The 25,819-nt window shown below is 45.4% G+C and overlaps 1 protein-coding gene across 3 annotated transcripts in view; it reads left to right on the top strand.

Annotated features, from left to right (window-relative positions):
• The window catches only part of dner (delta/notch-like EGF repeat containing), a 282,574-nt gene that overhangs the window by 238,600 nt on the left and 18,155 nt on the right, over positions 1–25,819 (top strand). For 2 of the 3 annotated variants that reach the window (XM_059651234.1, XM_059651233.1), the window contains 2 exons: positions 15,422–15,646; positions 22,566–22,688. In XM_059651234.1, coding sequence (XP_059507217.1) covers positions 15,422–15,646; positions 22,566–22,688 — 348 coding nt within the window. The remainder of the gene's footprint in view (positions 1–15,421; positions 15,647–22,565; positions 22,689–25,819) is intronic. The other variant, XM_059651235.1, reaches the window with a different exon arrangement.

The following is a 25,819-nucleotide window of genomic DNA, read 5'->3' as shown; positions in this document are numbered from 1 at the left end:
CACTGGTTTGCCGATCGTCCTTAAATGACCATCTGTGGGAAGGTCAGGAATGTTGATTGGCATCATCTCTGATGATCTCAGCAAAATCCAGCCCAATGTAGAATCACTGTAGTCCAGGAGCAGGCCATTCAGCGTATTGAGTACACAGCGACCCACTGAAGAACATCCCATCTTATCCCTGCATTTCCAATGGCTAACCCACCTAGCCTGCACACCATGGGCAATTTAACATTGCTGATCCATTTAAACCTGCACATCTTCGGACTGTGGGAGGAAACTGGAGCACACGGATGAATCCCAGGCAGACACGCGAAGAATGTGCAAACTCCACACAGACAGTCACCCGAGGCTGGAATCGAACCCAGGTCCCTGGCGCTGTGAGGCTGCAGTGCTAACCACTGAGCCACCGTGCCACTCAACAATATCCTGTCTAATGTTCTTGGAGAAAAGTCTAATTTTTAAGCCTTGTACCTTGCTCTTTCACTCACATACATTCTGTGACACATTTTAAATTAACTTAATCATATTGAAATTTATTTTAATGTCAGCAGATTCATTCTGCTTCATCTGATTGAGTTGTTCTTCTCAAGTGATTGGCTCCCAGTCCTGAATGACCTCCACATGTTAACAGATGCAGCAAAGTCACAGAAATGTAAAGATAAACCAAAAATAATTGAACAACCTGAAATGTAGACAGACTGAGGAAGCTCGGTGCCATGGGGATTTTTACACTCCTGAAAATGTTTCACCTTCAGCGACAGTATGTCTTAGCTTGGCCAAGGTTCTTGTAGTTTGTGATGAAGGATGTTAATGTGTTGGAAGCATTTCACAGAAGGTTCATTAGATTAATCTGTGGAATGAGTGGATTGCCTTTCGAGGAAATGCTGGACAGGCTCAGCCAGGCTCCTCTGGAGTTTAGAAAAGTCAGGGGTGACTTAACTGAAAAGTAAGATCCTGAGGGGACTTTACCAGGTGGACATGGAAAACATGTTGCCTCTTGAGAGAACTAGGGATCATCGTTTAAAAATAAGGAGATGCCCATTAAAAACAGAGATCATGAAACATTTTTTTTCTCTCAGACAGGCATGCGATTTTGGAATTCCCTTCCTCAAACTGAAGCGATAGAGAATCTTTAAATATTTTTTAAAGCAGACGTAGATAGATACTTGATGAGCGAGGAGATGAAAGGGGCTGTGCAGGAATATAGAATGAAGTTAAAATCAGATCAGGCATAATCTTACTGTATAGCAGAGGAGGTTTGAAGGGCCGAATGGTCCACTCTTGTTCCTTGCTTGTATTTATTTGTACAATTCTACTTGAGATCTCAAAGTTTTTTTAGCTGATGGAATCGGTTTTAAAAATTCTGTCTTAGCAGCTTCTCTGCCAGATCTTGAGCCTGTCAGCACAATGTGTCACAGATTATAGATTTTACATTAAACTCCTTGAAGAGAACAATCTATAGCTCTGCTTCTGACAGCCAACAATCTCCTGTTCCTTTGGTATTACTGGTCCTCTCCTGGATAGTGCTTCATGTGAGAGCGGGGACCTGCTGATCTATCTGCTGGATGCCTGCACTCAGGAAGCACAGAGGATAGAGAAGGGTTTCCTGCTTCTGCTGACTGCCTCCCTTCCCTGATTCAAAGCAAAGTACTGTGGATGCTGGAGATCTCAGAGCAAGGCAGAAAAGCGCTGGAGAAACTCAGCAGATCAGGCCCCATTTGCGAAGAGAAAAACACATGGGTAGATCTCAGAGCAAGGCAGAAAAGCGCTGGAGAATACAACTTCCTGCTGTTTCTTCAGCTTCTCACACGTTTGGTCAAATCTAAGGATCCAGATTCATAATCACTTTAATGACAACAAATTGTACCCTGACCAGACACATCCATCACAGAACCATCATTTTTAGCCTCCAAATTACAGCAATTCAACATCTGGACCTATTGACAAAAGCCACCCGAATCTGATCCACTTGAGTGTAGGCAATTACCATGAATTGAAATGCTTTATCGGAAATAACAGGAATCTGAATCATCTGGCACTTGTCAATAGGTCCAGATGTTAAATTCATGCCAACAATTATAGCTCTATACTGGGCATGTCAGGTCAAAATGAAACAGTTACATGTTGTTAATTAAAATCTTTAGATTTGCCCAAATGCCACTTCAATGTGTTTCATTGTAAAGTGTGGATTAAACAATTTTTTTTAAAATTACAACATATTCACACCTCATTCACTCATTACATACAACAAATAATTATCTCAGATGTCCTCTCATTACTTCCACTATTCAGATGAGCTTGCATTCTTTATTCACCCATAATATGAGCAATTAAAAGACAGAGCTGTCCCAGGAAACTCCATCAAATTAGCCTGGCATTTTATGTTCTTTCCTTGTAATAAGTACATGCCAATCTCTCTGTAATCGCAACGGTCAAAATACTCAAAAGAGTTTTAATCACAAGATCATTGCCTTTTGCAGAGTATCTCTTTTGGTGTCAATTTAGCTTTTACAACAAGTATTTTACTGCCGTCTCTGTGCTTGGCTCATCTTCTTGTAGCAGGACTGTATGCATTCCTAACTCACTAGTGCCAATTGCCAACTTGATGTTGATGTGAGAACCAGAAGCAGGAGTAGGCCATCTGGCCCCTTGAGCCTACTCCACCATTCAATAAGATCATTGCTCATCTTTTCGTGGACTCAGCTCCACTTACCTACCTGCTCACCAAGAATCGTTAATTCCTTTACTGTTCAAAAATGTATCTTTGCCTTAAACACATTCAGCGAGGTAGCTTCAACCACTTCACTGGGCAGGGAATTGCACAGATTCACAACCCTTTGGGTGAAGAAGTTCCTCCTGACCTCAGTCCTATACCTGCTCTTCTTAATTTTGAGTCTATGGCCCCTTGTTCAAGTTTCACCTATCAGTAGAAATAAACTCTCTGCTTCTACCTTATCTACTCCCTTCGTAAATTTAAATGTGTCTATAAGACCCTCCCTCAACCAACACTTCTTCATTGATCAAATGGCTTTCAACTTCTTGGATGATGCCTGGCACACCCCCAACTGTGATATTTTGACATTCCTTTGGAGCTAATCCATCAGTGAACTAGCTGCAGTGCTCCAATTTGTTACAAACTTGTAATAATAACCAAATATCTGCCCAAAATCTCCTGACTTCATATTTGGTTTTAGGGACAGGGAACCCCACTAATGCTTGTGTTTATGCGCATCCTGGCCACACTTTCCCTTGCTTTAATATATACCCTGGGTATGTTACTTACTTCTTTGCAGACTAACTTTTGGGAAGGTTCATCACCAAATCAGCTGATTTTAATTTCCTAAACAAAGTTTTCAGTTGTTCCAGGTGGTCCTGCCGAATGCCACTGTTTATAGAGCACCAAGGCAAACTACACATTTAGGAATCAGGCAGCATCAGAGGAGCAGGAAAGCTGACGTTTCAGTTTGGGACCCTTCTGAAGAAGGGTCTGAAGAGATACCAGCCTAGATCACACCAGAGAGTCATTTTCAATGCCGTCTGGGGCATTTGGGCTGAAAACTATTTAGCTACTTTCCAAAGACTGATGAACAACACGGTAACCAATGTTCCAAAACAGGTAGAGATAGTAGGAACTGCAGAAGCTGGAGAATCTGAGACAACAAGGTGCGGAGCTGGATGAACACAGCAGACCACGCAGCACAAGAGGAACAGGGAGGCTGACATTTCAAGCCTAGACCCTCCTGAAATGTCAGCCTTCCTGCTCCTCTGCTGCTATCTCTTTAGCTCTGGTTGTTAAACAGAACTATCAGCATCACTTTAACAGATCTATTTTACAAAGAAATCTGATGCTGCCAACCTAGACAGCGAGGACTGGAATGTGTCGAAATTTTCTTCCACACCTGGTTTGGATGCTGAAAGGTGCTCCCAAGCCCCTCAGTAAATTCCCATGAACCATTCCCAGAACACGGACACATTGTTTAACATGAATGACTCACCTTCAGTCTTAACACTTTGATAAATTTCAGGGGGCTTCTCACTCCATGGCCATAAACAATTCAAAATCATTCAAACCACCAGCTGTTGAATCTAGCGAGGTTAATGCAAGAAATTCCAGTCCTCCACGGGGAAACCTGGTTTATTTCCTTTTATCCTTTTCCAATTATTCCAATTAAACAATATCCTCATTGGTTATTCCGCGACAGGCCCCACTGTTTCAATCAATAAAAGAATGGTCTAAACCAGTATTGAGTCCGACAATGTAGACATCTCCAAGGCATTCTGGCCTCTCCTGTAGATTATAGAACATAGAACAGTACGGCACAGTACAGGCCCTTCAGCCCACGATGTTCTGCTGAACTTTTACCATAATCCAAAGGTCTATCTAACCTCCACCCCTACTTATATTATCGTCCATAAGCCTATCTAATAGCTGCTTAAATGCCCTGAATGAGGTCGACTCCACTATCCTCTCCGGCAATGCATTCCACACCCCTACCACTCTCTGAGTAAAGAACCTACCTCTGACGTCTCCCTGATATCTACCCCCACTCACTTTAAAACTATGCCCCCTTGTAATAGCTACCCCCACCCTAGGAAAAAGTCTCTGGCTGTCCACGCTATCTATACCTCTGATCATTTTGTACACCTCTAACAAGCCACCTCTCATCCTTCATCGTTCTAAAGAGAAAAGCCCTCGCTCTCTCAATCTTTCCTCATAAGACCTTCCCTCCATTCCAGGCAACATCCTGGTTAATCTTCTCTGCTACCTTTTCTAATGCTTCCACATCCTTCGTGTATTGAGGTGACCAGAACTGGACACAATACTCCAGATGTGGACGAACCACGCTTTTGTACAGCTGGAGCATAACTTCATGGCTCTTGAACTCAATCCCTCTAATAATGAAAGCTAACACACCATATGCCTTCTTAACAACTCTGTCCACCTGGGTGGCAGCTCTCAGGGAACTGTGAACATTACCCCAAGATCCCTCTGCTCCTCCACACTTCCAAGAATCTTTCCATTAACCTTGTATTCTGCTTTCAAGTTTGTCCTTCCAAAATAAATCACCTCATGCTTTTCAGGGTTAAACAGCATCTGCAGTTCTTTTGGTTTTTACAAAGCACAGGGATAATGTTCACCCCAGCAGCAAACATTTGGTCTGATTCACTGACCACTCTCGCTAAAGAAGTGAAGTATATTGACCACTCTGACCTGGATTGATTCAGTTCAACTCACAGGAACACACTGGGTTTAAACTGTATAAGAGAATCTGAACTTATCATCTCAGCTGGCCTTCCAATGCAATACTGAAGACTTGTTTCAATTTTAACAATGGGAGAAATGTGAGAACTGAGCTCCTTTCTGTCCCGTGGTGGTGTCCAAACAATAAAAAGGCATGGTCCAGTGTCTTGAGCACACATTTCTTCCTCAGCCAGTTCCAGCAGAAAAGCTTCTCTGCTCACAATTCTCTGCAGTTTGCAGAACATTCCTGGGATAGAATGCTTGCCACATTTTCTACGCATGGTATTTCAAACGTTATTCAGCACTCAAAGTGCTTTGAAACAAGACTAAAATGACAAGCTGAGATATAATGTAAATATTATTTGAGCAGTTATTATTTTTTACTCATTCATGGGATGTGTGTAATTTCCAGCCTGTCACGAGTCGAGAAGGTTGGGGTGAGCTGCCTTCTTGAACCGCTGCAGTCCATGTGCTGTAGATTGACCCAAAATGTCCCTTAGGGAGGGAATTCCAGTATTTAGACTCAGCAACAGTAAAGGACCAGCTATATATTTCCAAGTCAGGGTGGTGAGAGGCTTGGAGGGGAATTAGCAGGTGATGGTGCTCCCTTGTATCTGCTGCCCTTGTCCTTTCTGGATGAAAGTGGTCGTGGGTTTGGAAGGTGTTGTCTGAGGTAGCTCAGCAATCCCTTGCTCGCTGTCTGATCAGTTAAAGCCTCCTGGCAATCCTGGTTTAATTGAATCTCATACATTGATTGAAGAATGTGGTCATAGTTATTACCAGAATGGAGGAGAGCTATGTTTTAATTTGTTGGAAATGGTAGAGTTTTAATAAAGTTTTCTTTTATTAATTAAATATCTAGAAATCTCACAACCTAATACGATTGTATATTTTGAAACAGAATAAAGGTTTCAAAGATGTAAGAAGCCAGAATCAGAAATAGAACATAGAACATAGAACATTACAGCACAGTACAGGCCCTTCAGCCCTCGATGTTGTGCTGACCTGTGATTACCGATCTGAAGCCCATCTAACCTACACTATTCCATGTACGTCCATATGCTCATCCAATGATGACTTAAATGTATCTAAAGTTGGCGAATCTACTACCGTTGCAGGCAAAGCGTTCCATTCCCTTACTACTCTCTGAGTAAAGAAACTACCTCCGACATCTGTCCTATATCTTTCACCCCTCAATTTAAAGCTATGCCCCCTCGTGCGTGCCGTCACCATCCTAGGAAAAAGGCTCTCCCTATCCACCCTATCTAACCCTCTGATTATTTTATATGTCTCAATTAAGTCACCCCTCAACCTTCTTCTCTCTAATGAAAACAGCCTGAAGTCCCTCAGCCTTTCCTCGTAAGACCTTCGCTCCATACCAGGCAACATCCTAGTAAATCTCCTCTGCACCCTTTCCAAAGCTTCCACATCCTTCTTATAATGCGGTGACCAGAACTGTACACAATACTCCAAGTGCGGCCGCACCAGAGTTTTGTACAGCTGCAGCATAACCTCTTGGTTCCAGAACTCGATCCCTCTATTAATAAAAGCTAAAACACTGTGTGCCTTCTTAACAGCCCTGTCAACCTGGGTGGCAACTTTCAAGGATAAATAGCATTGACTAAAAGCAGGAAAAGGAGACCAGTCAGCCCATTGAGTTTTCTGTGCCATTCTATAAGATCGTGGCTCCAAGTTAGTGGTTTCACTGATGATTTTCCTTTTCCACTGAAAGGGTAATACCTTTACCAGACATTCCTCAGGGATGTAGTTGCCAATCATGGAGCTGGCAGATTATCCAAATCCATTTCATACATTAATAAACTCAGATATTTGCAATTTTGTTTCACAAGTTCCCTTCTTAATAAGAACAGGGTCCATTTTAAAAAATGGGTTTTGATATAGATCAATTCTCACCCACTGTCCACAAGAGGACACTTTGTCCAATCTCAGAACTACATTAAGAAGAGCAATAAATGAGTTACTGGTCTCGATGATATAATAAAAAAAAACACAGCGAGTGCAAAGCTTGCAAATTCCATCAAAATCTGGGGATAAATCATAGAATCCCTACAGTGGAGAAGCAGGCCACCCATCCATCCCGAGCCTCTGAATAGCATCACACCAACATCTACCTCCTACCCTATCCTGTCACCCTGCATTTCCCATGGCTAACCCATCCAGCCTGCACATCCCTGGACTGTACAGGGCAGTTTAGCATGGCAAATCCACCTTAATCTGCACATAAATAGGGCGGCACGATGGCTCAGTGGTTAGCACTGCAGCCTCACAGCGCCAGGGACCCGGGTTTGATTCCACCCTTGGGTGTCCGTCTGTGTAAAGTTTGCACATTCTCCCTGTGTCTGCATGGGTTTCCTCCGGATGCTCCAGTTTCCTCCCACAGTCCAAAGATGTGCAGGCTAGGTGGATCGGCCGTGCTAAATTGCTCACAATGTCCAGGGATGTGTAGATTAGGTGGGGTAGAGTGTTGTGGGGGGGCATGGGTCTGCGCAGGTTGCTCAGAGGGTTGGCGTGGACTTGTTGGGCCGAAGAGCCTGTTTCCAAACTGTAAGGATTCTATTATCTATGATCTTTGGACTGTGGGAGGACAGGCACAGGAAGAATATGCAAACTACACAGTCAGTGGAATCCAACCCAAGTCCCTGGCGCTGAGAGGCAGCAGAGCTAACCACGGAGCTACGCATGTTGATGGCTGGGAAAATAAGCTCATATTCATACCTTCCATAACCTCATGACCAATTCATTCCATTAGAAATGTGCTCCCCATTGTAACGTAGGGAAATGCAGGCAATTTGTGTGTAACAAGGTCCCACAAATGGCCAGATGGTATTTGCTGTGATGATGATTGAGTAAACAGCATGCTGGGCATTTTCTCTCCTCAGCGCAGTTGCTGAGGAGATGGCTTGAGGACAATAGTCCATTCAAACATTTCTCAGTTGGCTGGATGGCTGGTTTGTGAAGCAGAGTGATGCCAACAGCATGGGTTCAATTCCTGCACCAGCTGAGGTTACCCATGAAGAACTCTCTGTCTCAGCCTCTCGCCTCGTCTGAGGTGTGGTGCCCCTCAGCTTAAACCACCACCACTCATCCCTCTCCCTCTCTCTCTCTAATGAGAGAGCAGGCCTCTGGTCTAGTAAAACTAGTGTGACTTTACCTATCTATTAAAGTCACTAACTGAAGTTACTAATGAAGCCATCCCTGATTAAATAACAGGAAGGATAGATAAGGGTGCTGCAGTTCATGTTTGGAATACAGAATTCCAAAAGGATTTCATAAAGCATCACATAAAACAGCTTTGTAAGGAATTTTGAAGCTTATGAGGTTGAAGGGACAATGACTGCTTGAATACAAAATTGACTCAGGAGCAGAAAACGGAGAGTATTGGGTTGAAGATAACAAAGTGTGAGGCTGGATGAACACAGCAGGCCAAGCAGCATCTTAGGAGCACAAAAGCTGACGTTTCGGATCTAGACCCTTTGTCCGAAAATTGTTTTTCAGACTGCAGGGCCTGATATATCCCCAGGGTAAGATTAAGGGGCTAATGTTCCATCTATGCAGTGCAGCACACACAACTGCTCTGACAGTCCACAGCACTGACCTGTGGCTCTGAAATTCACCACCATACACAGATCTCAAAGGTCCATGTGGAAGAACAAACAAAAGCAGGAATATTGGTTAGGACCGTTGCTCTGTTTGATGTAGACCAATGAGACTTGAGTATACCGGAGATAATTTCACTTGATACAAAGATACAATGAGCTTTGAGGAAGATGGTAAACATACGTCAGGAGAATGTAGAACAGTTGCTGAAATGCATAGGCACATGGCAGGTTACATTGAATGCAGGGAGGTGTGAAGTGATTTATTTCAGTTGGAAGAATGAGACGAGGCTGTGTAGAGTAAATGGTACAACTTTGAAAGGGACACAGTAACAGACAGAGACCCAGGGATGCATTTACATGAATCTTTAAACAAGAGCAGACATTGCTGGAAAAGCTCAGTAGGTCTGGCAGCATTCTATGGATTGAAATCATGCTTAATGTTACAGGTCGAGCAACCCTTCCTCATAAATCTTGATAGTTGGCAGATAAAATTGAGGAGGCTATAAGAAAGACATGCGGGATCCTATGAAAGTAGTATTGAATTGAAAAGCAACGAAGCTGTGCTAACACTTTCTAAAACACAGCTTAGCTCCCTTCACCTTAAGTGTTATGGCTGAGATAATGGGAACTTCAGATGCTGAAGAATCCAAGATAATGGAATGTGAGGCTGGATGAACACAGCAGGCCAAGCAGCATCTCAGGAGCACAAAAGCTGATGTTTCGGGCCTGGACCCTACATCAGAGAGGGGGATGGGGTGAGGGTTCTGGAATAAATAGGGAGAGAGGGGGAGGCGGACCGAAGAACCTGTTCTTCCTCTCACCCATCCCTTCCTCCCACCCCTAGCCGCACCCCCATCTACCTACTAACCTCATCCCACCTCCTTGACCTGTCTGTCTTCCCTGGACTGACCTATCCACTCCCTACCTCCCCACCTATACTCTCCTCTCCACCTATCTTCTTTTCTCTCCATCTTCGGTCTGCCTCCCCCTCTCTCCCTATTTATTCCAGAACTCTCACCCCATCCCCGTCTCTGATGAAGGGTCTAGGCCCGAAACGTCAGCTTTTGTGCTCCTGAGATGCTGCTTGGCCTGCTGTGTTCATCCAGCCTCACATTTTATTATCGTGTTATGGCTGAGTCTGGATGTCACATTATTGGAAAAAATTACCCATGGTCATTTTTGTGAATGAGGTAAATCTTCACATGCTCAGTTTAGTAAAGGATTGAGATACAAGATGATTACTCTTTGCATCTGTCCTGTGACTGTTTGGCATGAGACTTCCCATGCCCAGGGAAAAGCTCTTGTTTTCTTTTCACCCATTGGTCAGACAGTGGATCCCAGGGCATGAAAGCAGTGCCCTGAGGGCAGCACGGTAGCTCAGTGGTTAGCACTGCTGCCTCACAGTGCCAGGGACCTGGTCGATTCCTCCCTCAGGCTACTCTCTGTGTGGAGTTTGCACATTCTCCCCATGTCTGTGTGGGTTTCCTCTGGGTGCTCCAGTTTCCTCCCACAGTCCAATGATGTGCAGGTTACGGTGGGTTGGCCATGCCAAATTGCCCGTAGTGTTCAGGGGTGTATGGGCTGGGTGGATTGGCCATGGGCAATGCAAGGTTATAGGGATGGGATGGGGGTAGGATCTGGGTGGGATGGTCTTCAGGGGGCTAATGTGGACTCAATGGGCCAAATGGCCTGCTTCCACACCGTAGGGACTCTAGGATGGTGCTGGCTAGCTGGTGTACTGTTGTAGCAAACTTACTATCAATGGATGAATTGGAATAGCCTTCATTTAAATCAAGTTAATGGCGTTTGGAGGGTGTTCTACTGCAGGTGAAGAGTGATTTTACAAATGTAGTGTCACAAGCCCACACCCGGAGCTGCGAGCTATCAGAACTGGGAATGGTCCTTGTCTGACTTTTCAGCAGCCATTAATTGTACATGAAATACTGTTCCCCTCAACAGTTCAGAGTTCAGTGTGGTAATTACAGCTGCAGTCAGGGTGTTGCTGTATTTTAGGAACAAGGGTGTCAGACAAATGGTCAAATAAGTCTTGCAAGCACTGTGGAAACAAATTGCTCCAACGTGCAGTTTGGAATCTCTGCCCGGCCTTTTGTTGGTGTTGTTTCTGATAATATAACGAGATTTACTGAAGCAAAACAAATCCACAGCCTCAACAGTCCCTCAGCTGACATTCCAATCCTTTAATAGGCTTGTGCAATGTTCGAACAGATTAAACAATTTTGCATTTAGCAAAATTGTTTCTTGCAGTTATCAAAATGGTTTGGTAATTGGATGCTTTTCCTGACCGTTTTGAAGGTGCAGCACTGCATTATGGATCAGCCTCAGCAGTTGTGATCAATCTGAGTAGCACAGGGTGGGGGGGTCGGGGGGAAGGGGGATAGATAAAGAATAACAACAGATTTTGTAATTAAAGTCCACCTTTATTATATAAAAAACATCTCATGGTACTTCACAGAGACACAACGCAACATTGGAGGCTGGCTCAAAGGAGACAATGACTAACCAAAACTAGTCAACAAGGCAGGTTAACAGAGACCCTAGAGCCATCAGCTTTTGTGCTCCTGAGATGCTGCTGGGCCTGCTGTGTTCATCCAGCTTCACACTTTGTTATCTCGGATTCTCCAGCATCTGCAGTTCCCATTATCACTGATATAGGAGCAGAATTAGGCCATTCAAGCCAGCGATGCTGCTCTGCCATTTGATCATGGCTGATATGTTTCCTTTTTCTTAATTCATTCATGGGATGAGGGTGTCACTGGCCAGGCAGCATTTATTGCCCATCCCTTATTACCCAGAGGGCAGTAAGAGTCAACCACATTGCTGTGGGTCTGGAGTCACATGTAGGCCAGACCAGGTAAGGATGGCAGTTTTCCTGCCGCAAGGGACATTAGTGAACCAGATGGGGTTTTCCTGACAATCGACAATGGATTCACAGTCATCATTAGATTCTTAAATCCAGATATTTATTGAATCCAAATTCCACCATCTGCTGTTCCAGCATTCGAACCTGGGTCCCCAGAACACTATCTGGGTCTCTGGATTAACAGTCCAGCAATAATACCAGTAGGTCATCGCCTCTCACCTTTCTTAACCACCTTCTCCTGCCGTCACCCCATATCCTTTGATGCCCTGACTAATCAAGAACCTATCCATCTCTGTCTTAAATATACTCAATGACTTGGCCTCTACACCTTCTGGGGCAATGGGTTCCACACCACCCTCTGGCTGAAGAAATTCCTCCTCATCTCAGTTCAAAAGTGTCATCCCTTCACTCTGAGGCTGTGCCTTTGGATCCTAGTCTCTCCTACTGGTAGAAATATCTTTTCTATGTTCACTCTATACAGGCCTCTCAGTATTCTGTAAATTTCAATCAGAGTCCCCCCTCATCCTTTGAAACTCCATCGAGTCCAGGCTCAGACTCCTTAACGTCTCATCATATGACAAGCCCTTCATCCTCAGGATAATTTTTGTAAACCCTCTGTGGATCCCCTTCGATACATGCACATCCTTTCTTAGATACAGGGCCCAAAACTTCCCACAATATTCCAAATGCAGTCTGACCAGAGCCTTATACAGACTCAGCAGTACATCTTTGCTCGTGTGTATGCTAGCCCTCTTGAAATGAACGCTAACATTGCATTTACCTTCCTAACTGCCAACTGAACCTATATATTAACTAAGAGAATCCTGAACTAGGACTCCCAAATCCTTTGTCCTTCCGATTTCTGAAGCCCTTCACCATTTAGAAAGTAGTCTATGTTTCTATTCTTCCGACCAAAGTGCATAACCTCACACTTTCCTACATTGTATTCCATCTGCCTCTTCTCTGTTCAATTTCCTAGTCTGTCCAAGTCCTCCTGCAGCCTCCCTGCTTCCTCAGAACTACCTGTCCCTCCACCTGGCTTTGTGTCATCTGCTGCCAATCCTAGCTGTGCCAGTACCTTGCCCCTAACACTATGGGCTCTTACCTTATTCAGCAGTGTCTTGCCTGGCACCTTGCTTTATAGGAACTGGGGAAATGGGAGTAGCAAGGAAGCTCGGGGAGAGTAACCCAAAACAAGAACTCAAAGCACCTGGAAGTATTTATGGAAACAGGGAAAGAGATACATGAAAGGTTGAAGTTACACAAATGGAGCATCTGGGAGGTGCTGCATGCTGGTAATATACAGTTATGAGAACAAAACCAATTTGTACTTCTAAAGTGTCTTCAACATGATTAAATAAACGGCACCCTATTGCGAGATAACCAGTGCATGGAAGACGGTCTCAGCAATAATTGAACTGAGGCAGATGGAAATAATCCTAAAGGCTTAATAAAAACGGAAAGAACTGCGAGTGCTGTGAATCCTAAAGGCTTTACTTGGTATCGGCCTGGGAACGGTTATCCACCTGCTCTGTCCGCACAAACGTAATCAGGCTATTGTCTGGAAATGGTGGGATTGTATGCGATTAAGCACTGCCTACCACCAAAACCAGCCCAGAGGAGGGTATGAAGCCCCAGCCTTGGGGCGGGGTGGGGGGGGGTGTGGAGAAATCATGCTGGTTTGGTGTTGGGATGTGAACCAGAACTCAATCTCCTGCTCCAAGGAGCTGGGGGTGGGTGTGGGTTTGTGCTTTCCTTTTACCTCACTGTGGTCCTAATGCACTCCACATGATGTCAGGCAGATGGTTTCTTTGTTACTTACTAAACAAAAATGAAGGAACGTCAACGTGTTGCATTCTGGATGGGGATCTCGGATTTAATTGCACTTGAAGATTGTACATGTCCTTGCGGGGCATGCAGAGCCCTGCCAAAGCAAACTTGACATTTTGAAGTTGCTGGAGTGAGCCTTCCAGATGCTGGTGACAGTGAGATGGGGGTTACCACCCTCAGGAATTGGGCTGGGACGGTGGCAGGGGTGGGAGAGGTGTGGGAGTGGGGACAGAGTTGACCCATTGGCAACACCCTCCTTTGCCCCCACTCCCTGCCCCCACCACCACCAAGAGACCAACTGGACTAATGAAAGGGGCCTTCCTGCCCTCTGGGAGACCACCAGGTGAACTATGGGAGTGTGCAGTCTCTGGAAGGGTCCTTGCAGTTTGGGCACTCTTTGACTTGAGCACGGTTCCCCCTGCCCCCAGCAGATGCCCCGTCTGTAAACTTGCCCACTCACCCTTACACCATCCCATTGCCAGGGGCCAGCCTGATTGGCTGTCACACTCCCAGCCCCAAGCTACCCGGTTGGGAGGCCATCTTCCAGGTACAACACCAAGCAGTGGCCGTCCCAGCATGCAGCTGAGATGCTTGCCCTGCAAATGACAAGAAGCTCGTGTGGGGCTGGGATATCTGCCTTTTAGAACCTGCTTCATGGGGTCCTGCAAACAGCCCCCATTACTCCTGGGTTTCTAGTCATCCTGCAGGACTTCCACTGCAAGAATGTCATTCAACCGAGTAAATCAGAGCCGCACTCTTCGACACGAACTACAGTCACTATGATGACAGGGGATCCAAATACAATGACGTTTTTGTGGTGACTGGTGTCCACTTTCTTGAGTGCTGTTAAGCTTAGGCCATCCGGGCAAGTGGTGAGTATTTGATTTGACTTTTGTGGGAAGGAAACTTTTCTTCATGCATTCCAAAGATGAGGGTGTTGCTGGCCAGGCTGGTATTTATTGCCCAGAGGGTAGTTAAGATTCAATCACGTTGCTGCGGGTCTGGAACCCACCAAACTAGGTAAGCACTCAGCAAAGTAATAGGGGAGGCAATGCCCTGGTGGTATTATCGCTGGGCTGTTAATCCAGAGACCCAGATAACATTCTGGGAACTTGGGTTTGAATCCTGCTATGGCAGATGGTGGAATTTTAATTCAAAAAAAATCTGGAGTATCATGAATTGATTGTCAATTGTCAGAAAAACCCATCTGGTTCATTAACTTCCTTCAGGGAAGGAAGCTGCCATCCTTACCCGGTCTGGCCTACGTGTGGCTCCAGACCCACAGCAATGTGGTTGACTCTTAACTGCCCTCTGGGCAATTAGGGATGGGCAATAAATGCTGCCTGGCCGGAGATGCCCATGTATCCCATGAATAAAGAGATTTGCTGAGCCAGCATAATGTTTGGACTAGACAACATTTTAAGTTTGCAGTTCCTTTCAGCAAATTATTGACGCACACATATCATGTACATGTAATGGCAGTTTAAAATCGCCCCGGTCGCTATTACTTGCCCCAAGCCCGACAGCCTTTATATTTGACAGTTCTACAACATTGATTTATTCAGAGCATCTACCTCACCCACCATCAGTGGTTGTTCCCATTTGTCACGGGCGGGGGGGGGCGCGGGCAACAGTTCTTGGGGTTTCCTCCTCTCAGTCATTATACTCGCGGGGGCAGTGCATCTCAACCCTGTTTATTTGCATGAATGGGACTTATGCTGCAGCTACAGTAACAGAGTGAAGGAAAGCCCAAGGACATGATGCCCTTCCTCCACCTTGCATCGTGAAGTCTCCATTTACGTGCTCATGTCTTGCGGTTAAAATGGTTGTCTGCGATTTTCGTTACAGGTTTTACAGGCCCGGTGTGCGAGCAGAGGGTGGACCCCTGTGCCCTGTCTCCCTGTCAGAACAATGGCACATGCTTCGCAGATGGCACATCCTACAGTTGTACCTGCACTCCTGCCTACACTGGGCCACTCTGTGCTCAGCTCATTGATTTCTGTGCCCTCAGTCCCTGCGCCCATGGCATCTGCCGTGGTGTTGGAACCAGTTACAAATGCCTTTGTGCTCCAGGTATGAGGAAACCTCAATCTTAGCTCCTTTTCCACCTAACAGCCCTGTCAATGTTTCGATTCCAGGAAAGAAGCGAGCCCTGTATTTGAAGGCTGCTCCCTTCCTGGCAGTCCTGTGGAATTGTTAAAAATACGGCTGAAATGGTGGCGCAGCGGGGCGCGTGACCAATAAAATATTCAGCATTTTCAAGACAGAAACACAGAGTAGAACAGAGAACAAAGAAGAAGAACAAAGAAAATTACAGCACAGGAACAGGCCCTTCGGCCCTCCAAGCCTGTGCTGATCGAGATCCTCTGTCTAACCTGTCATCTATTTTCTAACGGTCTGTACCCCTTTGCTCCCTGCCCATCCATGTACCAGTCCAAATATATCTTAAAAGACGCTAACGTGTCTGTTTCTACCACTTCCGCTGGCAACGCGTTCCAGGCGCCCACCACCCTCTGTGTAAAGAACTTTCCACGCAGATCTCCCTTAAACTTTCCTCCTCTCACTTTGAACTCATGACCCCTAGTAATTGAGTCCCCCACTCTGGGAAAAAGCTTTTTGCTATCCACCCTGTCTATACCCCTCATGATTTTGTAGACCTCAATCAGGTCCCCTCTCAATCTCCATCTTTCTAATGAAAATAATCCTAATCTACTCAACCTCTCTTCATAGCTAGCACCCTCCATACCAGGCAACATCCTGGTAAACCTCCCCTGCACCCTCTCCAAAGCATCCACATCCTTTTTATAATGTGGCGACCAGAACTGTACACAGTACTCTAAATGTGGCCGAACTAAAGTCCTATACAACTGTAACATGACCTGCCAACTCTTGTACTCAATACCCCGTCCAATGAAGGAAAGCATGCCATATGCCTTCTTGGCCACCCTATTGACCTGCGTGGCCACCTTCAGGGAACAATGGACCTGAACACCCAGATCTCTCTGTTCATCAATTTTCCCCAGGACTTTTCCATTTACTGTACAGTAATCAGGGACAAAGTCAGAGCAAACAGTCATTCAAATGAACCGACTAGTTAAATACGAAAATAAAACAAAGAACTGGACAGATGCTGGAGATGTGAAGATCTGAAATTGCTGGGGACGCTCATAGGTCAGGCAGTTCCTATGGAGAGAGGAAACAGAGTCATGGTTTCGAGACCAGTGAACCTTCTGAAGAACTGAGCTCTGATGGAGGGTCACTGGACTCAGTATAACTCTGCTCTGTCTCCATGGATGCTACCAGATCTGCTAAGTTTTTGCAGCAACTTCCATTTAATGTCCAATGTAAAGAAGAAGCCCTGGTCTATAGCTGGATGGTGTGATGTAGACATTATCTCCCAGAGCAGGCACAAGACAGAGAGAGTAAAAAATAACCTTTAGGTCAATTCGGGAGGTGGAAATCACTTTGAAAAACTCCGTCCCAATCTCACGGTTGTTCACAAATGTTTAGGAGATTACATTGAGTGACCAAGAGTATGCGCACCCTTCAAATTCTGTGACCGCAGTCACAGAAGGAAAGAATTGTTAAGGTACAGAAGCAGGCGATTTGGGCCAGTGTCAATGCACTAGGTCATCATCATTACCCACTACACTGGCCCCATATCCTTCAATGTTCATCCAAACACCTTTTAAAGGTTGTAACGTTACCAGACCCCACTACCTTCCCAGGCAGTGCATTCCAGATTCCCACCACCCCCGAGTCAAAAAGTCATTTTTCCCGAATCCCCTCTGAACCTCCCGCCCCTTACTCTCAAACTATTCCCTCTCATGTTTGACCTGCTGCTCTGTATTCACCCTGGCCATTCCCTTCATAATCTTATACCCCTCAATTATGTCTCCGCTCAGTTTTGTCCGTTCTAGAGAAAACAATCCAAGCCTATCTAGTCTCTCCAATTTCTCCATCTCAGACAACATCCTGGTTGAGCCTGCTCAACCAATCAATATGATCATGGCTGATCATGCATACGATTAAAGTGAGAGGGAAAAGATTTAAAAGGGAGCTGAGGGGCAGATTGAAGCTGGTGCATGTGTGGGATGAGCTGCTAGAGGAGGAGGTAGCAGTGGTTACAATTACAACATCCTGGTTAACACATCCTTCCTGCAGTGAGGTGACCAGAGCTGCACACAGTACCCCAGCTGTGGTCTGACCAATGCTCTGTACATCCCCAGCATTACCTCCTTGCTCTTACAAACTGAGATGCTATGACTTTCCGTAATGAAAGAAGATTATAAAGAAGAATTCAGATGGATTTATTCTGGCTCTACATTGAAGATAAATTCTAATTCTGGTCACCCTGCTACAGGAAGGATGTTATTAAACTGGAAAAGGTGAAAAAAAGATTTAGAAGGTGATTCGAAGGCATGAGGGTTTGAGTTATAAGGAGAGACTGAGCAGGCTGGGACTCTAATCCCTGGAGTATAGGGGTTGATGGGTGAAACATAGAAAATAGGTGCAGGAGTAGGCCATTCAGCCCTTTGAGCCTGCTCACCCAATCAATATGATCATGGCTGATCATGCAATCTCAGTATCCCATTCCCACTTTCGCTCCATAACCCTTGATCCCTTTATCCGTTAGGGCCACATGCAGCTCCCTCCTAATGAACTGGCTCCAACAGCTTCCTGTGGGAGAGAATTCCACAGGTTGATAACTCTGTAAGTGAAGAAATTCTTACTCATCTCAGCCCCGAATGGCTTACCCCTTATTCCTAGACTGTGACCCTGGGCTCTGGATCTTTTAGAGGTTTATAAAGTCATGAGAGGCATTGATGAGGTGAGTACCCAAGGTCCTTTCCCCAGGGTAGGAGAGTCCAAAAACTACAGATTAAAGTGAGAGGGAAAAGATTTAAAAGGGAGCTGAGGGGCAGATTGAAGCTGGTGCGTGTATGGGATGAGCTGCTAGAGGAGGAGGTAGCAGTGGCTACAATTACAACATTTAAAAGGCATTTGGACAGGTACATGAATAGGGTGGGTTTCAAGGGATAGCAGCCAAACACAGGCAAACAGGACTAGTTAAGTTTAGGAACCCTGGTCAGCATGGAGGAGTTGGGCCGAAGGATCTCTTTATGTTCTGTATGTCTCTGTGACTCTAATTGAATTGGCTGAGAGAAATAGCTCTGAGATTTGAGTCTATTTGTGCAGAGGCACTAACCAGTTTAATAATAATTTGTTGAGAAAACAGCATAATATTAGTTATAGAAACTTGCAAGCTCATGTCAAAGTTAGGGTTTTAGTTTGTCCTGGGGGAGAATAGGGCACTAAATGTAATTAAAAACACCAGCACTTACGAAGCACATAAAAATAAGTTATTACAGACATGTTTCATGAGTGCTACAGGCCAATTGGTTCTACTTTCTCCTCAGACTGTGTTGGATACTGGCTCAGCAAATGAATTCACTTTTTGGGTGGAGACAAATTTATAATGTTAACTTTTGATGATTGAGTGCTTCTCAATATTCCCTGCTCCAGAATAAATGTTTTGTAGTTTAATACTGCCATCTATCGACTTGCGCTGCACAGAACCATCACATTGGCTTATATTTCCAATAGGAATGTTGTTTATTATCTATGGAACGTGCAGGTGGAACTATATTATAGTAATCGCTGGTTAGAAAGTGTGTTTAAAGTAGTAAAGGAGAAAATGTCTGATTTTAATTACTAAGCACCTAAAGGAATGGTCAGGCATCACAGTCAGTAGACAAACGAAAGAAACACAGCAGTCAATGTTTCAGATGTTACCCTACTTCAGGACTTCACAATGGATGACACGTCCAATTCTCCTGATCTTCAGAACAGTCCCATCCCAACTAATTCAAAGCAAACACAGCAGGTCAAGCAGCATCTTAGGAGCAGCTTGGCCTGCTGTGTTCATCCAGCTCCGAACCTTGTTATCTCGGATTCTCCAGCATCTGCAGTTCCTATTATCTCTAATTCAGAGCGAGTCAGGTTTTATTTCAGTCGGTCCTTTGGAACCTCAGTTACTCAAATGTGACTGGATTTGAAGCAGAAAATATTCTAACATTTAACTTCGGAGCCTGTTTCCTCCTTGTAATGACACTGGACACTTGATTAGTAACGGGGATCAAGGGTTACGGGGAGGAAGCCAGAGCGTGGAGTTGAGAAACATAATCAGCCATGATCGAATGGCAGAGCAGACTTGATGGGCTGAATGGCCTAATTCTGCTCTGATATCTTTTGGCCTTCTGGCCTTATGGACGAGTAACTTGGGGGACATAATGGCCTAGCGGTATTCTCGCTAGACTATTATTCCCGAGACAAATAAACCGCAGATGCTAGAATCCAAAGTAGACAAACAGGAGGCTGGAAAAACACATCAAACTGGGCAGCATTTGGAGGAAAGGAACAGTCAACGTTTCAGGTATTACCCTGCTTCAAGACAAAATGCACCTGAAGAAGGGTTATACCCAAAACATTGACCTGTCTTCCTGCAGATGCTGCCTGGCCTGCAGTGTTCATCCAGCCTCCTGTTTGTCTATTTATTAATCCAGAGACCCAGGTGATGTCCTGAGAACCCAGATCCAAATCCTGCCACAACAGATGGTATAATTTGAACTCGATTAACAAATCTGGAATTAAGAGTCTCATGATATTCATGAAATCGTTGATTGTTGGAAAAACCCATCTCTAATGTCTACAGGGAAGGAAACTGTCATCATTACATGGCGTGTGACTCCAGACCCACAGTAATGTGGTTGACCGTGACCTGCTCTATGGGCAATTAGGGAGGTACGAAATGCTGGTCTATGCAGTGATGCCCACTTCCCAAGAATGAATGATGAAAAAAGAAGTTTAATGTTCATAAGTTTGAATCCCATGATGGTGGAAGATGATGAAATCCGCGTTCAATAAAATCTGGAAGTAAATATTAGCCTAGTGGTGACTATGTCAAATGTCATAAAAAAACTCACTTTGTTCACAAGGGAAGGAAACTGCCATCATTACCCAGTCTGGCCCACACGTGACTCCAGACCCACAGCAAGGTGGTTGACCCTTACCTGGCCTCTGGGCGATCAGGGATGGGCAATAAATATCGCCTGACCAGTTACACTGCCAATAATGAATGAATAGAAGGTGACTGAAGTGGCTGAGCTTCAGCACCACTAGGTTAAAGTTTGCTTTAAGAATGTGGCGAGGCCAAAGCACGGGGTTGGCTGGTTGTTTGTATCTGTTGAAATTTTGCAAATCATTCTGTCTTGTAGAATTTGTGTGGGAGCCAAGAAACCAATCAATAAAACTCACTGAACAGGAGTAGAGTGTAATTTTTAACAGAGTGTAATGCAGTTTAAGAAATATTCCTGGTATAACCTGGGAAGGAAATCAGTCCATTTCCATAAATTCACTTGAAGTTGAGTCATTGACCAGAGGCAGGTCTCCTCGTGATGCTGTGTTAACCATAGTCATGGAGGGGCATAGTTTTAAAGTGAGTGGAGGTAGATATCGGAGAGACGTCAGAGGTAGGTTCTTTACTCAGAGAGTGGCCGGGGTGTAGGATGCATTGCCGGAGAGTGTAGTGGAGTCGGCCTCATTAGGGGCATTTAAGCGGCTATTAGACAGGCATATGGATGGTGGTATAAGATAGGGGTGGAGGTTAGATAGACCTCAGGTTTAGGGTAAAAGTTCGGCACAGCATGGTGGGCTGAAGGGCCTGTACTGTGCTGTACCGTTTTATGCTGTATGGGCTACTGTTGGGATTGGGCTGGTTGAATCTTCTTACATGAAAATATTTAGTATTTTCTTCAAACAGAGAGGGACAACACAGTCAGAAACGCAGCCTTGGCAGAAGTTGCCTACATCCACGAGAACAGGTGTTCATGTCCAGGCTGGTACAGCATTAATGTATGATCAGAGATAAAGATGTCCAAAAAGCACATTTTTCCAGCTTTCAGAATTATTAGGAAAATCAGGCATGTTGTCACAGCGGTGCAGGTCAGAACATGGTCAGGCTTTGATCTTCCTCTCTGAAACAAGATGCTTCTTTTCTGAATAAATGCATCAAAGCAGAAAGAATTCAAGCACAAGAAAACCTTTTTACTCCAGCATCTCACCTATCCTGTCATTCTGTTAAGTTTCCTTCAGTAAATTTTTCAAAGGTCATTGACAATTATCTGATGCTTTCAAAACTAACCAGCAGTTCCACATAGTTTAAAATAGTTCAGTGACTGAAATATGAACTTCGCTCAAAGTGTATCCGAGGAGTTGGTAAGGGAATGACAGTGACATTCCTGGAGTGTAGTTTTTACAGAAGCTGAAATTGAGCTGAACCTTAGGACGAGCAAATCTGGGGGCTGTCAATGATAAATAGGAAATCCGCTGGATCAGAATCCGGAAGTTCCCTCCCTAAGGACGTTGTGGGTCAACCCACAGCAGGTGGACTCAGGAAGGCAGTTCACCACCATCTTCTCCAGGGACAACTAGGGATGGGCAAGAAATGCTGGCCAGTTAGTGACACCCACGTCCTACAAATGAACAGAGAAAAAATATATAAACTGCAATCAGCCATTCTGGGTTGGATCATTAGTTTGGGCATTTCAAAACAGTTCCTAGATGGTGCGGAGCTGGAGGAACACAGCAGGCCAGGCAGCATCAGAGGAGCAAGAAAGTTGAGGAAGGGTCCCGACCTGAAACATCAGCTTTCCTGCCCCTCTGACACTGCCTGGCCTCCTGTGATCCTCCAGCTCCACACTGTGTTCCCTCAGACTCCAAGATTGGCAGTTCCTACTACCTCCTAGTTCCTCGACGATGCAGGCCCAATGTACAGAATTGCCCCCAGTTACAATTCAGGCCGTATTTCTATATAATTGCCTCGTTTTCTATTAATGATGATCAATCACTGTCTTTTGCCTTCAGGCATACCCTCAGTGCATTCAGAGGCAGTCACTGTTACAACTGATTTATGGAAACTTATTCTCTGCAGGTTACCATGGCTTATACTGTGAGGAGGAATACAATGAGTGTCTTTCAGCACCCTGTCAGAATTCAGGTACCTGCAAAGACCTGGTGAATGGGTATGAATGCCTGTGCCCTGATGAGTATGAAGGTAGGTCGTGGGGATTAGAATCATTGATCCTATTTTGTAAGCTCATATTAAACATATCTTTCACTCCTTGACACTTGAGGTCTGAGGTTTTGAAATGTATATATTATTCATTGGAGAGCAGAGTTACGCAGACATTCCATTTCTGAGGGCGATTGTAAAAAGGCCTGATTAATTCTGTCACGTTGATGGTAACAATCCATTCCTAGTGTCCCATACAGCTATTTCCGGGTCGCACCGTTTTATTAAAGGCCAATCGGTCACCAGAGGGAGGTGGGGGTAGGGGGCGAGGGGGTGCGGGTGTGGGGGAGCGAGGCGGAGAGTTACTAACTCTTACATATCTGCAGGACAACCTCTGAAAACCTCATCATTGCCCGCCCTCCCAGTTCCACATCGCCAGGCCAACGTACAGTTTCAACTGGGAAAGGGAAGGCAAAAAGAAATGAAGTGAAATGAAGAGACGGTGTAATGTGTGAGAGAATAGGAATGCAAAGCAGACAGTGAAGGCCTGGAACTGGAGCCAATGGTAGCGTCTCCTACACCTTCACCAGAGGAAGGAACAGAAACCAGAGGCCAACCCCCCGCCTCACCAAATGATCTGGCTCCTGGACACGGCCTTTATCCCTCCCCCTCCCCCACCCTGAGCTCAGTGTCCCCACCCCCGTCCCCACCCCAAGCTCCCTTCTCCCACTCCAACTTCAGTGTCCCAACCCACCCAAAAGCTACACTCCCCCATCCTAGTCATTGCCCCACCCCCACCCCGAGCTCAGGGCCCCCATTCAGATTTCTGGGCCATGCTCACTGGGTCCTCATGTACCATCCTGTCGCAGGCCTGAGCTATTGACGATCAATTTACTTTATTATAGAGCCCTACAGTGTGGAAACAGGCCCTTCGGCCCAACAAGTCCACACTGAACCTCAGAGCATCCCGCCCAGACCTATCCCCCTAGAACCCATCTAATCTACACATCCCTGTACACTATTGGCAATTTCCCACAGCCAATTCACCTAACCTGCACATCTTTGGACTGTGGGAGGAAACCAGAGCTCCCGGAGGAAACGCACGCAGACACGGGGAAAATATGCAAACTCCACACAGTCACCCGAGGGTGGAATCGAACCTGGTCCCTGGTGCTGTGAGGCAGCAGTGTTAACCACTCAGCAGGATGGTTCATTCAGCAGGGGCCAGAAATCCAATCAGGAATCTCGTTGCGTTGGATGGTTCAGTAGGACAGTGGATGAGGAGGGTGGAAGATGATAGATAATTCAGGGGCGGTCTCCTTATCTGAGGAAGGAGGTTGCTGTAGAGGAAGTGCAGTGAAGGTTTACCAGGCTGATTCCTGGGATGGCAGGCCTGACGTATGAGGAGAAGCTGAGTCAGTTAGGATTGTATTCACTGGAGTTTAGGGTTAAGGTTAGAATGAAGACGGATCTCATTGAAACCTATAAAATATCTAACACAACTGGACAGGTCAGACGCAGGAGGGATGTTCCTGACGATAAGGGGAATCCTGAACGATGGGTCATAGTTTAAGAATAAAGGGTAAGCCATTTAGGACTGAGATTGAAAACATTCCTTCACGCAGAGAGTGGGGAGCCTGAGGAATTCACTTCCACAGAAAGTGGTTAAGGCCTAACATTATGTGTTTTCAAGAAGGAGATAGCTATAGCTCTTGTGGCTAAAGGGATCAAGGGATTATGGGAGGAGGGCGGGATTAGGGTATTGAGCTCGATGACCAGCCATGAACACATCGAATGGTGGAGCAGCATTGAGGGGCCGAATGGCCTCCCATGGCTTCTACCTTCTAAGTTTCGATGTTCCTATGCAACTGAGATTAAGCTGTAGTTGTAACCAATAATTTCACACTTTATTTCGCTAAACCTCTCATTGTAACAAACAGTTCCTTTTCTGATATGAGATGCTCTTGATGGACTTGCTTTATCAGGCCCGATGGCCTCAGTTTGTTACCTTCTGAACCCTGTGCACAGGCCTAAGGTACACTGTCCCAAATAAAGAGTCAATGCAATTGATTCATTCCCTCCGGCCCGTCTGGCATTTCCATGGCAGCCCTGCCCTCTGCCACACTTAGTCCAAAACTATTACAACAGAGCGTTCTGCAGGAGATGCTCATTGGTTTTGGGTTGTCACAATAAAACCGTAAGGCATAGGTGGTGAAATAGGTAACATGGTGGCTCAGCATTGCTGCCTCACAGCGCCATGGACCTGGGTTCAATTCTGCTCTCGGGTAACTGTCTGAGTGGAGTTTGTACGTTCACCCGTGTCCCCGTGGGTTTCGTCCAGGTCCTCTGGTTTCCTCCCACAGTCCAAAGATGTGGAGGTTAGGGTGCATTGGCCATGCTAAATTTCCCGCAGTGTCCAGGAATGTGCAGACTAGGTGGGTTAGTGTTGGGAAATGCAGTGATAGGGTGGAATGGATGGGTCAAATCACCTTCTTCCACACTGTAGGGATCCTAGGCTATTCAGTCCATCACGTCAGCTCTGCCACCCAGGAGATCATGGCTAATCTGATTAGAGTAACCAAAAGCTGCAGATGATGGAATCCAAGGTGGACAAGCAGGAGGCTGGAAGGACATGGCAGGCCAGGCAGCATCTGGAGGAAAGGAGCAGTCAATGCTTTGGGTATTACCCTTCCTCACTGATCTGACAATCCTCAAATCCACATTCCTGCCTTTTCCCTCTAACCCCAGCTTCCCCTACAGATTAAATATCTGTCTATCTCAGCCTTGAATATACTTAAAGACCCAGACTCAACCACCTCTACAGTAAAGAATTCCACAGATTCAGCCTCCTCTAGGAGAAGAAATTCCTTCTCAGCTCTGGTTTAACTGGGCGATCCCTCACTCTGAAATAATGCTGCCTGGTGCTAGACAGTATGGGCACTATGCCTGGTAATTCACAGTCATGGCTTTTTATCATTGTTCTGATTACCCTGTAATCGAGGAAATACAAAAAGTGCTCACTATCTGTCAAAGAGTGAAATTTAACTTGTTTCTCATCAAAATAGTTGCATACCTGCAGTTAAATAATAATCAACATCAGACAGGCACCGGGTTCTGCATCATCATAGAACATACATAGAACATAGAACAGTACAGCGCAGAACAGGCCCTTC

The sequence above is a fragment of the Stegostoma tigrinum genome, chromosome 14 (assembly GCF_030684315.1).
Source record: "Stegostoma tigrinum isolate sSteTig4 chromosome 14, sSteTig4.hap1, whole genome shotgun sequence".
Taxonomy (NCBI): Eukaryota; Metazoa; Chordata; class Chondrichthyes; order Orectolobiformes; family Stegostomatidae; genus Stegostoma; species Stegostoma tigrinum.
The sequence above is the reverse complement of the archived record's forward strand: the minus strand, read 5'-3'. Positions and strand labels throughout refer to the sequence as shown.